This window comes from Humulus lupulus, chromosome 9 (genome assembly GCF_963169125.1).
Source record: "Humulus lupulus chromosome 9, drHumLupu1.1, whole genome shotgun sequence".
Taxonomy (NCBI): Eukaryota; Viridiplantae; Streptophyta; class Magnoliopsida; order Rosales; family Cannabaceae; genus Humulus; species Humulus lupulus.
Genome location: NC_084801.1, coordinates 128,711,386 through 128,726,741, shown reverse-complemented (window position 1 = coordinate 128,726,741; position 15,356 = coordinate 128,711,386). Strand labels below are relative to the sequence as shown.

At 31.8% G+C, this 15,356-nt stretch overlaps 1 protein-coding gene and 1 long non-coding RNA gene across 23 annotated transcripts; one reads left to right on the top strand and one right to left on the bottom strand.

Moving 5' to 3' along the window:
• Positions 1-2,293: 2,293 nt before the first annotated feature.
• Positions 2,294-7,473, top strand: LOC133802436 (uncharacterized). 22 transcript variants are annotated; one of them, XR_009877338.1, is made up of 9 exons: positions 2,294-2,627; positions 2,879-2,953; positions 3,138-3,170; positions 3,266-3,445; positions 3,666-3,741; positions 4,239-4,426; positions 4,957-5,517; positions 5,630-5,714; positions 7,081-7,473. It is a non-coding gene; the product is annotated as an uncharacterized LOC133802436 (long non-coding RNA). The 22 variants fall into 22 exon arrangements; XR_009877334.1 differs by having other exon boundaries at positions 3,106-3,146; XR_009877340.1 differs by having other exon boundaries at positions 3,106-3,170.
• Positions 7,474-14,472: 6,999 nt separating this feature from the next.
• Positions 14,473-14,964, bottom strand: LOC133800042 (uncharacterized mitochondrial protein AtMg00860-like). The gene has a single exon (XM_062238020.1). It carries the CDS (start codon positions 14,962-14,964, stop codon positions 14,473-14,475), a length of 492 nt encoding a protein of 163 aa, XP_062094004.1.
• Between the last annotated feature and the right edge of the window lie 392 nt (positions 14,965-15,356).

The following is a 15,356-nucleotide window of genomic DNA, read 5'->3' as shown; positions in this document are numbered from 1 at the left end:
TGGTTCGGCCCCAGAATCTGGTAACAACCTACGTCCACTTGAACTGTTATTGATATAGGATTCAAAGGAGTGATCAAAGAACTAGGGTTCAATGAGTTTCACCAACCTCTGAAGAACAAGACAATATATCAAATAGAATAACTCTAATCTTAGATAATCAAAAAGCAAAAAGGGTCCCTTTCCCTTGAGCTATCTTTCTCTATTTATAGGCTCAAGGAAGATTTACATTAATTTGTTACAGATATTATTTCCTAAATAATCGGATACTCAGGGAATCATGGGAGATAATTTCGGATTCTATCATAACTGCATAAGATCTTCTCCGTGTATAGCATGCGTACGACCAGGCTGGTCGTATATAGAGATCGAACGTTGTGACAATAGATGTCTTCCTGGTCGATAGTCGAGCACGAATTCTGCCAGATGTCAGCCACGTGTATTTAAATGTTTGCCATGTCATCCATGCCTATTTTTTGGATAACAACTCTCACCGTTGCTTTTGATTGTCGCTATTAACCCCAATGCTGATAATTAATTCGAGACCAATGCCAATAGTTAAAAATTGTCGTTATTGACCCCAACGCCAACAATTAATTCAATACCAATGCCAACAGTTAAAAATTGTTGTTGTTGACCCCAACGCTAACAGTTAATTCAAGACCAATGCCGACAGTTAAAAATTGTCGCTATTGACCTCAACCCCGAAAGTTAATAAAATCACAATGCCGACAGTAATAAAATATCGCCAAAATTCAAATAAAAAATTTAAGAATATAATTAATGAATAATAAAATTTTAAAAATAAACTAAATTATGTAAATATGTATTTATTAAAAACTTTTAAAACTAGATTTTTTTGTTTCTAAATTTTTCATATTATTAACTTTTGTATTTATAATAATTTTTATATCAAACTTTAAATTAATTATGGTATTAAGAGTAACAATACTTTAATTTAATTTTATAAAAAAATATTAATTACTAAATTGTAATACTAAAGTCTTAGTTAAAAAAAATTATTTGAATAATTTGTCAAACTTTTTAATGATATTTTATATTAGGTATTAATAAATTACTTATCATATTAATTAATTATATTCTACAAATAAAGTATAAATAAAAAATAAGGGTTTTATATATAAAAAAATAATAATCAGATAATACCATAATAATACTTTTTAAAGTTATAAAAATTATTTCTTTAAAAACATCTAAAAATTTGTGACATAATAATAATAATAATAATAATAATAATAATAATAATAAGGACAACGACATTTCTAAACGAGCCGTCGTCCAGCATTTTAACATTAAAACACCATTTGGCCTAGGGCTAAAAAAACTTATGCGTTTCTTCTCCACTCCAAGCTCTCACAGTTGCTCTCCACTCAGGCGGGGGTGACTTCAAGCGACGGCGACGACTTATCCCTGCACCCGACACACACTACTAGCGAGCCCTAAAAATGTTTTTAGGAATCGTGGGGCGCGAGTCCTCTATTTGATAGCCTTAAAAAGACTATTTAATTGGAAAATTATGAAAATTAAATCGGTGTTGATTTAATTATATAATGTGATAATAGATGGATTTATGTCCCAAATTATGTATCATTCCTTGGAATAATTAATAAATGACATTAAAATTCAGAAATAGAGAATAAATTAAATTTAAAGAGTTTTGCTTTTGTTAAATTCTATTATTATTTATTGAGGAATAAATAATAAGAAATCTTTAAATTTGATAAATTTGGTTTAATTTTTCATTTAATATGTTTATACAATTCTTTTATATATAATATTGTTTATTTATTTGAAATTTATATGACAATAATACAAATTTAATAAAAATAATTAATAAATTATATAAATAAAACTAAGCAAACATGCATTGCACATTGTTTGTATCTAGTATTTATAAAAATATGTAATAATAATAAAATTTTAAAACTAGATTTTCTTTTGTTTTTCTAAATTTTTCTAATATTATTTAATTTTATGTTTATCTGTTTTTATAATAATTTATATATTTAAACTTAAATTATGATATAAACAATAATAATTAAATTTGTTTAACATATTTATAAAAGTAGTATTAATTAAAAATGAGTTATTTTATATATAAAAAAAGAGTAAAAGACCCGAAATTAAAGCTCAAAACACAGCCTAATACTATATCAGTAAAAAAAAAGCTACATTAATAATTTGGACATTTTTTTAGAACTTAATAATTTGGACATTATTAATAATAAACAAATTTCATTAAAAGAAATGAAAAAAAGAGGCGCTGAGGGAAAAGAATGAAGCGCCAATTTTTTTTTTGTAAATAACGAGTCTCTCCCGCCTATACTACTGAAAGATAGAGGGCCCTAGGCGGCCACCCCTCCTCCTCTTACTCCTCTCTCTTTTTCTCTGTCTTCGTTTTCCGATTCCACTCAACCTCTTTTCTTTGATTCTTTATTTTTCACTACTACCTCGGGGCTTCTCTTTTCTCCCCCTCGCCCTCTTGCTTCGAGCCCTTCTTCACTCTCTCTTAAGACGTTGCCTGGCGGAGGCGGAGGCGGAGGCGAGGTCACGGGGTCGATGTTGCGTGGGTCTTTCTTCTCCTCGGCGCACGGTGGAGGCGAGGTCTGGTATGTTTCCTCTCAAATTTTTTATTTGTTTATATTTTTTTGTTGTTGTTGGTTGGTTTATGGTAGTCGCAATCTTAGTATGGGGTATTTTAATCACTGTATGTTTAATAATCTTATGGGTTTCCTTCATAGTATATGTTTCTTGAATCCAGGTGTTTTTTGTCCTTCAATTAAGTTATTATATGTGGATTTTTGAATATGAGTATAACTTTTACTAAATTTTGGATCTGGGTATTGTTCTTCTTTCCTAGTTGATCATTCCCTTGTCGTCTTTCTTGCCTCCCTCCCCCGTTCCTCAACCTCACCATTCATCTCTCAATATTGAGGTAATATGTTGCTCCATCAATATTGAGGTATATTTAAATAACAATAGTATTGTGATTATTTGTTTAAATTAGGGATTTAATTGATTTTACGGTGTCTAAAGCACGAAAGAACGTGATAATTGATGTTGAGCTTTGTGAATCATTATCTACAGTTAGCGTAATTTTTTGTTGCTTATTGGTGCAGAATATGAAGGTATGGGTTCTCAAAATGTAAAATGTTAGTAAATGTAGTATATTTTTGTGTAATTTTTCCGACTTATTTTTCTTTAATACATTTGTTAGATCTTGATTGTTCTCTCTTTCCAATAATAGGATTTAATGGAAATTCATGGAGCAAATAAGTGTGGGGACGGGAAGTTTAATTACTTATATTACATTATATATATGTTATTTATGTTATTTGAAGCTATTCTTGCATTTATGTAGTGGCTAAATATCTCATTTCAAATGGCAATTTACATCAGAAAGTATAGAGTAGAGAAAGGAATAAATGTAAGTCTTTTATGTTTCACATTCATACCATGATTTGAACTCAATCACAATTACATAGTGATATATGAGTCATTTTGTTTTTCTATTTTGTTTATCTGTGCATACATACATATACTGAGATGTTGTTTCGTAAAAGCTGATGTACTAAATGGAAAACTGAGTTGTTTATTTGTGTATGATATGAATCTTCACATAGACTTAATTTCTTATACTGAATCAGGGTTGGTGGCTTGCTAGACAAAGAAGTCGTGTTAGGGAACTACTTATGGGAAAAGATGATGAGACAGAAAAAAATGGTAATTTTTCTTACTTCAAAAAATCCAACGTAGACTTTGGGGTCACGAACTTATGGTTCACTCAACCATTTGTTATTTGCTTGATAGGTTATTAGTTAATATGTGAGAATTATATACTAAAATCTTTGCTTTTTGTTTGTAAAAATGCAAAAAATCAATCACATTTGTTTGTAAAATTGCAAAATGTTTTCTTTTGCTTTGTGTCACTGTAACCTTACACTATGTTTATATATAATGTTTTTTATTGGTGAAATCTATGATCTAGGTGTGGATTTACTGTTAGTCTTTCTGAACTGAAATTTGTTAGCTCTTAAATAATTACTTTTCTCAATTTTCATGGTTAATCCAAGCTAATTTTAGTTAATCTATCTTAGAGTTGGTATAGATTTGTTGTATTTGATGTGTATACTCGAGCTTTTCTGGAGTATAATTTTGTACACTGCCTTTTTTTTTATTATTCAAGAACTTATGTGTGAATTTTGTGTTATGAATTAAAGGTAGAGGTAATTATGTGGCTCTTGGGCCATGTTAAGTTAATGGTCGTAGACAGACCACTGAGAAAAGGAAGAATATAATACAGCAACTAAGAAGCTCTTTGGGATGTTATAAAAGCAAAGAAAAGGAGGAACAGAGGAAAGGAAAATGTTGATCCCAATACTTGCATTCCTGCAACAAAGAAGATTTAGTAAGTATCTAAGTTACTTGGATCTTTTCATTTACTTCCCGTTTTGTATTTATTGTATATCTTGATGGATGTACAACTTCACTCAATCTATAGTCCAAAAAAAGAACACCCTCTGGCATCGCCTTTTAAATGAGATGTCGATAATGACAATAAAGAGGCAGAACTAATAATATCTCACGGGGTCTTGTTCTTATTATGCTTCATATATAAAATCTTGTTCTTTCTGTTTGGATATATATGTAATATAAGTAATATACTTCCCTTTATGAAAAACCATTCAGTACTCTTCTATTACATGATGTTATAGAGGTCACTTGAATCTCTAATCTCTAATGGTAGATAGAAATATCTTTTGGAACTAATATAGATATATATCTTTTGATTTTATTGCCTTTTGCCTGATGTTGTCCTCTTCTTTACAGGGATTTCGAAGGTTTTGAAATTCAAATGCCATCATTTATTAAAATCATATATATGCATTGAGTTTTTCTGTGGTGAATGACTTATATTCTTTTTCTTCATTATTGTAGATTACTCAAGTTTTGGGGTAGATCTTTTGACTACTGATGTCTTTGTGTGATATAATCATTTAAGAACTTACAATGCAACGATGAGTAGGCTACAACCACTAAGAGAAAAGCCACGATAGAGAGATGTATATATCCAAGAGACTTATGATAAGTAATATTTATAGAAATTACAATTTGTTTTATGCATTTGCTATTACAATTATGAGGTAGTTTAATTAGATTGGTAAAGATTTTGAACATGCTAATGTTTAATCCAATTAATGATAGTCCTTTAAAAAAAATCGTAAATATTTACTATTATTATTAAAGTCCAGTGAAATGTTTATTAAAAAACTTATGACCATTTACATATCATTTTCAGGCAACTTCAAAAAACATTATTAGGCGGTTTATTTATTTATAATAGCAATATTATTGGCTATTAATTATGAAGCACCTAGGGTGCCAATTGATGCTTTCCTGTGTATGCTCAGAGTTGGATGGGTCAATTCCTTGGACAAAGATAGTGTGAAAATGAGAGTATTCTTGGTCTGGCAGAAGGGATCTCAGCTCAACTAACTAGTTAGCACCTTTATTTTTATTGCTATATTAGAGAAGATGTTTGAATATCTTACTTGATTCCTTTTTTTAACTGATTCTGTTATAATTGGTTATGAAATTCTTGTTTTTGCAGCTGGGTAAATTGCTTCCATGCCCACTACTTCAAGCCTTTTCACTTCCACTACTTTCTGTTGTTATTGTGCTGCTGCAAACTTATGGTAAATTTTGTTATTTTTCAATAAATTTTGTTATTTCCTTGAACAGTTTTTGTTTTTCATTTATTGAAATTTATTTCAATGGGTCAATCTATGATAGAAATAAATGTCATCTTTGGCATAATTGGACTTGCCCAATTCCTACTTCATTAATTGTTTTTATGTTTGGTCGGAGGTATATATCTACTTTTACAAGCTTGTTTGCAGAAATGCACAAATTGCTATCTGTTTAGTTGAATGTATTTTTGGAAAAGTGTTGAACTTTATTAGTGGATTTATTTGGTTGAGTGTCTATTTTGTTTAATGTGTCTTAGGCTTAGCTTTTCATGATACGATTAATGTGTGTCTTCATTAGGTGGCGTGTCAGAATATGATTTAATAGAATAAACATTTTATTTAAAAATACTAGTTAATTACTATGATTAATTTCAGCCTAAAACAACATGGTATATATTATTAGAATCCAATTCCTTGTGCAAATACATGATTTATTATTTAAATTATATTTATATAAAATTAGACAAAATTAAATATCAACATCTAATATTTTTCTTTTATTATAATGTTGATATTAATGTTTAGGTTAATATTTCGATTAGTCTTAAAGAATTGGATTGGTATTTGGCTTGCAAGAGGTTTATTGTATTTGATTTTTTTTATTTTTAAATTACCACAAATTTGAATATAAATTATATAACTTTAGTGGTGTTTGGATATCTTAGATATTCATCCGTAGTGAAGTAGGTTCTTAGAATTCTGTGTGCTGCGGTGATAACGGAAGGTTGAAAACTTGCATGTCTTAGTGAAGTAGGTTCTGAGAATTTTGTGTGTTGCGGTAATATATGGATGAAAAGCTGTGTGTTGTTTGATTTATTTGTGGTGATTGTAATAAATGGCTAGGCTAGTAAATTAGAGTATATGCTGTCCAATTTTGTTAATTGAATCCTTCACCCTTATTTTTATCCTTTGTTTGAATTGTTTCTTGGTATAATTCTACTTCTATATATGACAATAAACTATTATATTATAAAATATATTGTTTACTAATAAGAATAAAATAGATGTTGTCTCTTTGGCAACAATTTATACTAATAAAATAAAATTTGGTTTGCTTTGATTTTTTATTGGAGTTGGTCGAAAGTGTCTTGAATGATGTTGGGATAATAAGGCACTGAATGTTTAATGTGCTTATGATTGCAGAGAAAATGGAATTAAATGGGTTGCAGAGTTATGCATTTTTGTTGTAGCAACGTCAATATGATGCTACTTTTTGAGCAAGCTCTCTGACTTTTGTTGTAGCAAAGTTTGTGTAATGCTACAACAAAGTTTTAGTGGATAAGGATAGCTTTCTAACTTATTTTTGCTGCAGCAAAGTTCGTGTAATGCTACAACAAAGTTTCAGTGGACAAGGACAACTCTCTGACTTACTTTTGCTGCAACAAAGTTCGTATAATGCTATAACAAAGTTAGTAGTGACTAAAGAAATTGAGGAAGTTCGAGAAGAATGGGCGATGTCATTTTTACAATTGGTTAGAACTAATCAAATATAGAATCAATTTAACAAATTATAGGTTGAGTTAATTTAGCTTTTTGATGTGCATACTTTATTAAATATCCATTTTATGACAAACTAGTTTTTTTGGAACTTTGCTAGATATCCATTTTATGACAAATTTTTTTTGGAACTATGTATTTATTTTATTAGAAAGTGTGAGAACTAATCAAATACAAAATTAATGTTACTAATGTTGATTTAATTTAACTTTTGATATGCATTCTTTTACTGCAATTGTTGCGTTGATTTTGAAACCAGGGGGCATTGACAACATATCTGCAATGCCCTTTGGTGTGTAAACTTTGCAATAGTTAAAAATTATCACCATAGAGAGTCGATCACGACATCGAATAACTGTCGGCGTTGCCAGCAACGCTGATACCTATTAACTGTTGGCATTTCCAGCTACAACGACACCTAATAACTGTCGGTGTTTCCCTGTAATAGCAACAATTTTTAATTGTCGGTGTTGCCAATAACGACACCTAATAACTGTCGGCGTTGCTCGCAACAGCGACAATTTTTAATTGTCAGCGTAGCTACCCCTACACCTGCATAGGCAAATACGATAGTTAGTCGACTGTCATTGTTGCTCAATAGCGACAGTTAAATACTGTCGTAAAAGCTCATTTTTGTAGCAATGTATGTATATATATTTATGTGGAATAAACGTCAAATTATTAATAAATTGAGACAAGCTTTATTAATTAAGACATATATAAATATTGATTATCAAACCACTTAAATCAATACTAAATAATAAAAAATATACACAACACAATGGAATCTTAAAAAAATCAATTATTAACTTATTTTATTGTGTATTTATTGACATTCTCGCATGCAATTAAACATATTTATATAAAAAAAAAGAACTAAAATCTCCAATTCTAAAACAATATAAATCTAAAAAAAAAGCTATATATGTTTTTTATTTGGAAATATACAAATAGGGAAATTATGTAGAAGACAATTAGGGCAAAGCTTAATCTCTAAACAATGTCGGACTTTGTACATGGTATTAAATATTATTTAAAGCTAACAAAACTAACAATAATAAAGATTCTGACTTGGATGATTGTGATAATTCAAAAATATTTTATTTGTAATGGTTCAAATATTGTAGGAGTCCAAAAAAATATATAAAAAAATACCCTTACTCGGATTTGAACCCTTGTCATTAAAAGTATATATAAATGAGCTTGACTATTGCATTAAAGTCTTAATAGTTAAATATTAGCTTCAATTAAAAACATATACATTAAGTTATTAACATACATATATTTCTCTAAAATATTTTATATATTTTTTTCACACTGGATGGCCGCACACCTTTGTCTCTATGTGGGTCTGTCCCTATATATATACATACATTGAAATATATTTGAAAAAAGTTACAAGCTTATATACATATAACATGCTTACATACACATATATATGCACACCAAATATTTCAAAAAATGGAGGTTACACGCTTGTTTATATACCTATACCATGTTTATACTCACCCAACCAATGTTTTAAAAAGAAGCACATTGCTAACATATATTATATATATCGTATTTCTCTCAAAATAAATATATAAGAAATCTACTAAATATATCCCTAAAAAAAGGGAAGTAAGCTGCTCATATATACATTGTATAAAAAAAACAACTAGCCAAAGGTATTGGTCGTACGTTTGTCGATTCATATTGACAGTGTCAATTACTATGATATTTTAAATTGTTGTTATTGGATGAATGAACGAATGAAAATATATCAATGAGATAATATCATAACAATACAATTATATTATTTGAAGAAGAAAAATGAACTACAATCCTTGTTACAAGTAGCTAAACATCATCCTTTTGCTTAAACACAAATTCTCTTATGTAAAGCCAAATATACACAGCCTGCTTCAAAATATGGTACTAAGTGGAGGTGGGTTGGATCAATCTTAAAAAAAACAAAGGGAAAAAGGAAAACAAACAAAACTAAAAAAAAAAAAGCGAAGTTCTTCAACTCTCTCCAACATGCTTGGAGAGAATATCCTGGAGGTCTTCAGAAATACTAGTGCTTGTCCACTTCTCTGCATCTACAAATCTGTTGCACCAGTTAGCAGCATCACTTTGATAGATGGTAACTAGGGAACACAAGTACTCCACATGACCTTTATAAATAGCTAGCTCCTTCTTGGTCTTCAAAAGTTCAGCTTGCATTTCATATTGAGATTTCATACTAGGATCATGTGGTATGTACGTCTTTTCTTTGGAGGAAAGGGAATAGTGGCCCCATTAGTTAGTTGAATTTTCTCTGGAGAGAAATAATACATAGTAAAAAAGGAAAAGGAGGAATGAAAATGGAGAGCACTGTTGTGGGAATAAACAAAAATTACAAAGGCATTGTAATGAGCACACTACTATATGTAGATATTTACAGCATGGGAAGAGTGTGCATGATTACTAAATTATTATTACAAATCTATAATAGAGGTGAACAACCTAAGAAAATAGGTGGAGCATGCTTGGAGTACTAGTTTTTTTTTTAATAAATAAATAAGTGAACGAAATATAAGAGGCACAAATGATTATTTATTCATAAATATTAAAATATTATATTCTCATTACAAAGAAGCTTGTCAGAAGCTTATCATAAACATAATACTCATGTAAGGGTTATAAACTACGCAACCCTTATGTGTCTCCAAGAAAAATGAAACTTTCAAGGGCGAGAAAGGCCAGTACCCTGAAAAGACGAAGGAAAATCTACTCCTGACATGGGGACTTCAAACATATTGTTAATTGGAGTAGGAGTCAAGAGCGAGACATGATGCTTCACATCAAGGTAATGACGAAACCATACTTGAACCTCATTCTTTAAGAACTCTCCATCTTTATCGAATTCAGAGCGAAGAAGCTCTATCTCCCTATCATGTTCTGCATGGAGGCGCATCTCAGTTCAGAACCTTTCCTAGAAAGTGTAGCATAAGCTTGGAGAAGCTCAGTTTTGAGAGAAACCATTCAAAAGGAAATTTGTTCCAAGCGATCATTGAAATCATCAAGCTGCAAAAAATTGTTATGACATTCAGACTCCCTAACACAATTAGTGTAACACCCTAAATTCTAGCTATAATTATAGAAAATAAAGATGTTGAAAAATTAACATAATAAATCGTAAAAAGTGTTGCCTTCTTTATTGATAATTTAAAATAAATATAACCCGAGTTTAAGAAAAATAAATAACAGTCTTTACAATAAAATAAAACTAGGCAACATTAAATCATAAAGGTCATAATTTCCCAAGAAAATAACACGCGGCTATATGGCCCCCACATTTTCACACCAATCTTGCTATTGGGAATTCGCTCGCCACCGGTCATCTAAGGTTAACTTATTCTGTAAAAATAAAAGAAAGGAATGAGCTTCTCAGCCCAGTAAGGAAAATACACAGCAAATCATACATAAATCAATTATAATCTCATAACGAACAAAGACACATGCAATACTAGAATCATAATAGAAATCAAAGTCCAAATCTATCCTATATTACGGTTATACCAAAGATCAGACATAGATCTAGATCATAAATTATATCCTGCAATCATAACATTAGTCATAAACACAAAAATGACAAATCAAGACAACCCAAGAAACAAATAAGAGTCAGTTATATAATCATATAATCAAACATATCATAAATTTCACAAGAGTCATAGCAAAACTTATTTATACTAATCATACAACATCATAAAACCCTAGGTCATAACATAGCCTAAGTCATAATCTAAATCATAGTTCATAGGTCATAAGTCATAATAATAACCATAGGTCGTAGGTCATAATCATAGGTCATAAGTCATAATAACAAGACAAATATAATAAAAAGATAAGTGCTTATATAGGGGTGGCAATTAAGCCCCGGACATAAGTCCGTCATACAAGTTTGGCAACCGAGCCTACCGGACATCAACTTAGGTCCGTCATACAAGTTTGGAAACTAAGCCTACCAGACATAAGTCTGTCATACATCATTGGACACCTTAGGTCCAGCCACACTTACCCCTTTATTGTACCTGAAATGTTAGGTCATACAAAACATAAACTGGGTCATAAACTAATCTACCTAATTTTCCTTACCTTGAGTGTGGTGCATAGAAACTACACTTGAGTCCTTTATATGCTAATCCTGCTTAAAACCCTATTTCATAAACATAATCCCATTATTAAAACATAAACTAATAGATCTAAAACTCAAACACAATCAAAACTTAACTTTACCTCAACCTTGATCTTGAAGAAAAACCCTAGATCCTTAAATGCTTGCTTGTAGGGTTATGACAATAAGAAAGACAACCTTGGTCGTGTGGCCTCTTTGGGTACTAGGGTCAAAGATTTGAAGAGGTGATGGTGATGATGATTTCGACCTTAGGGTTTGTGTTTTGATGGTGGTTCATGACAACAATAGGGAGAGAGAGTGTGTGTGTTTGTGAGGGTCTCAAGAAGAGCAAGAATGAATGAAAAAAATGAGAAGGAATATGTTCTATTTATAGGATCTCAAAAATCTTAATTTCATTCTAACTATAATCTAAATTTAAATTTAAATAAAATAGAATCCTAACTTCTATAGAAAATATCTCTACATTATCTTATTAATATGTTATCAAATAATTGAAGAATAATATAACATCAAACTACCTAGGAAAAATATCCCAACCCCTAACTACCTAAATCTTGTAACTCTAGACTCACCTATAGTAAAATAAAGTTGTAGAAGTCCGATTTCGACAACCTTTATACCGTTAGAAAGATAATTCAATTATCTACAACTTTTTAGAAATACTATTTTTTTTTTAAAATCATAACATAACTCGGTCAAAAACTGGTCCGAAGTTACAGTACCCTAAAGTTACAAAAACTCTATTTAATTATCTAAATAACAACCTAATCCACAAATATCCTAACTAACCATAAAATAACAAACTCTAGGATGATTTTAATTTACTAAGCCCAAATTCTTATTGGACTTTAGGGATTTATATAGACTCAATCCATAACAATTCTTAATAATACCATAATTAATTTATTCTTACGCAATCACCCATTTTCCACAAACAAGGCTACTAATATCATAAATCTATACTATACTATAATAATCATAACCACTAAATACTATAATCATAACCACTAAATATTTCAAAAATTAAACCTTATTCTATCACCACAACTCAAGTTAAATCTATTCTATAAAATAAAGACACCCTATAGTCACATAAATAAAGAGGTCTAAGAGAAAGGTAACCTCGGTTAATACAATTCTCCCCTCCTTAAAGAAATTTCGTCCTCAAAATTTGACTTACTAAAAACCTCGAGATACTGTTCCCTCATATCTTCCTCCAATTCCTATTTTGCCTCTCTTTCTGTGCTATTGCTCCACAAGATTTTAACTGTAGGGATACTTTTGGACCTTAACTCCTTAGTTCTCCGCTCTAGAATGCGCACTGGCCATTCTTCATAACTGCAATCTTGTTTCAACTCTAGAGCCTCGTAATCGAGCACATGGGATGAATCTGATACATAGTTTCTCAACATAAATATATGGAAAATATTATGCGTTTCAGCTAATGATGGCTGTAAAGCCAACCGATATGCTACTTGCCCTACTTTGTCCAACATCTCAAAAGGACTTATAAACCTCGGGCTTAACTTTCTTTTCTTTTCAAAACGCATAATCCCCTTCATCGGAGATACTTTGAGAAATACATGGTCACCTACTGTAAACTCTATGTCTCGCCTCTTAAAGTCTGCATAGCTTTTCTAACGACTCTGAGCTGTGGCCATTCTCTGCTTAATCTTTTCTACTGCTTATGTTGCCTCTCTTACTGCGTATGGACCCAATAGTTGCCTTTTACCTACCTCGTCCCAATGAAGTAGGGTTCTACACTTACACCTGTACAACATTTCAAAAGGTGCCATTTGTATCGTGGTTTGATAGCTATTGTTGTAAGTGAATTCCATAAGCGGTAAATATTTACTCCAAGACCCTGGCAAGTCTAAAGTACAAGCTTGTCTTCCAAAATTTGTATGGTACACTCTGGCTGACCATCTGTCTAAGGGTGAAATAGCGTACTTAGCTTTAACTTAGTGCCTATGGCATACTGTAGGCTTTCTCAGAATTTCGAGGTAAAAATCAATCCTCTATCAGAGACTATCGTCTTTGGGACTCTATGTTATCTTTCTATCTCCACCACATAAAGCTTTGCATACTGCTCAGCTTTGTAAACTATTCTTACTGGCAAGAAGTGAGCAGATTTTGTGAGTTTATCTACTATCACTCAAACAGAGTCATACTCCTTGGTGGTCCTTGGTAATCCCGTCATGAAGTCCATCGCTATATCTTCCCATTTCCATTCAGGAATCTTTAACGATTGTAATGTTCCAATGAGTCTCTGGTGTTCGGCTTTAACTTGTTGGCATGTAAGACATTTTGCTACAAACTTTTCTATGTCTTTCTTCATTCCCGACCACCAGTACATTGTCTTGACATCGTTGTACATATTGGTCGGCCCCGGATGAAGTGAATACGGAGTGGTGTGCACTTCTCGCATGATACTTTCTCTTAATACGTCCTGATTCGGCACACACACTTGGTTTCTATATTGTAGCATACCTTCCTTTGTTATCGAAAAATCAACATTTTCTGAGCTTTGTAGTGCTGCCTTTTTCTTAAGAAGAAACTCGTCCTCTTGTTGTTTCTCCTTAATTTCCTCTATAAATGTTGACTTGACTATGAGATCAGCTAACTGTCTCGTTATCAGCTCGATTTTGGATTTCTTAATATCATCTTGTAAGGGTGGTGCAATCCCCTTAAGCGTCAATATGCTACCATAACTTTTTTTACAAAGTGCGTCTGCCACAACATTAGCCTTTCTTGGATGCTACAAAATCTCACAATTGTAGTGCTTAACTAACTCCAGCCACCTTTGTTTCCTCATGTTGAGCTCCTTTTGCGTAAAGAAGTACTTTGGGTTTGTATAGATCTCACACTTCTCTCCTTACAAATAATGCCTCCAAATATTTAAAGCAAAGAACACTGCTGCCAACTCCAAGTCATGGGTTGGGTACCTTTGTTTGTACTCCTTTAGTTGTCTCGAGGCGTATGCGACCACCTTTTTGTCTTGCATCAAAGCACATCCAAGTCCATGTTTTGTCGCGTTGCAATATACTAATACTTGCCCTTGTCATTTTGGATGCATAGAACTGGAGCTGTTATGAGCTTGTTCTTTAGCATTTGGAAGCTTTCTTCGCACTTCTCCATCCATACAAATTTTCGTTGCTTCCTTGTCAAATTTTTTAAGGGCATGGTTATTTTGGAGAACCCTTCAACAAATTGTCTATAGTATCCTGCAAAGCCTAGAAAACTTCTTACTTCGGTGGAGCTCTTAGGCTTGGGCCAGTCTTTCACAACTTCTATCTTGGTTGGGTCTAATTCTATGCCATTTTTGGATACGATGTGTCTTAAAAATACCACATTTTCTAGCCAGACTTTGCATTTCTTAAACTTGGCATATAATTGGTGTTTCTTGAGCATTTCTAACGTCAGTCGTAGGTGCCCTTCATGTTCGGCTTCTGTCTTTGAGTAGATTAGTATGTCGTCAATAAATACCACCACAAACTTATCCAAGTAATCCTTACATACTTGGTTCATAAGGTCCATGAACGCGGTTGGTGCATTTGTCAATCTAAATGACATTACTAAGAACTCCTAATATCTATATTGAGTCTTGAAAGCCGTTTTTGGGATATCCTCCTCTCGTACTCTTAGTTGATGATATCCTGATCGTAGATCTATCATTGAGAACACCATGGATCCTTGTAATTGATAAAAAAGATTGTCTATTCGAGGCAAATGATACTTGTTCTTGATCATCACTTTGTTTAGCTCTCGATAATCTATGCACATCCTCATGCTCCCGTCATTCTTCTTGACAAAAAGCACTGGTGCACCCCAAGGAGAAAAGTTTGGTCTAATGAAACCCTTGCCTAAAAGCTCTTCTAGTTGTATCTTTAATTCCTTAAGCTCCGTCAGTGCCATCCTATATGGAGTTT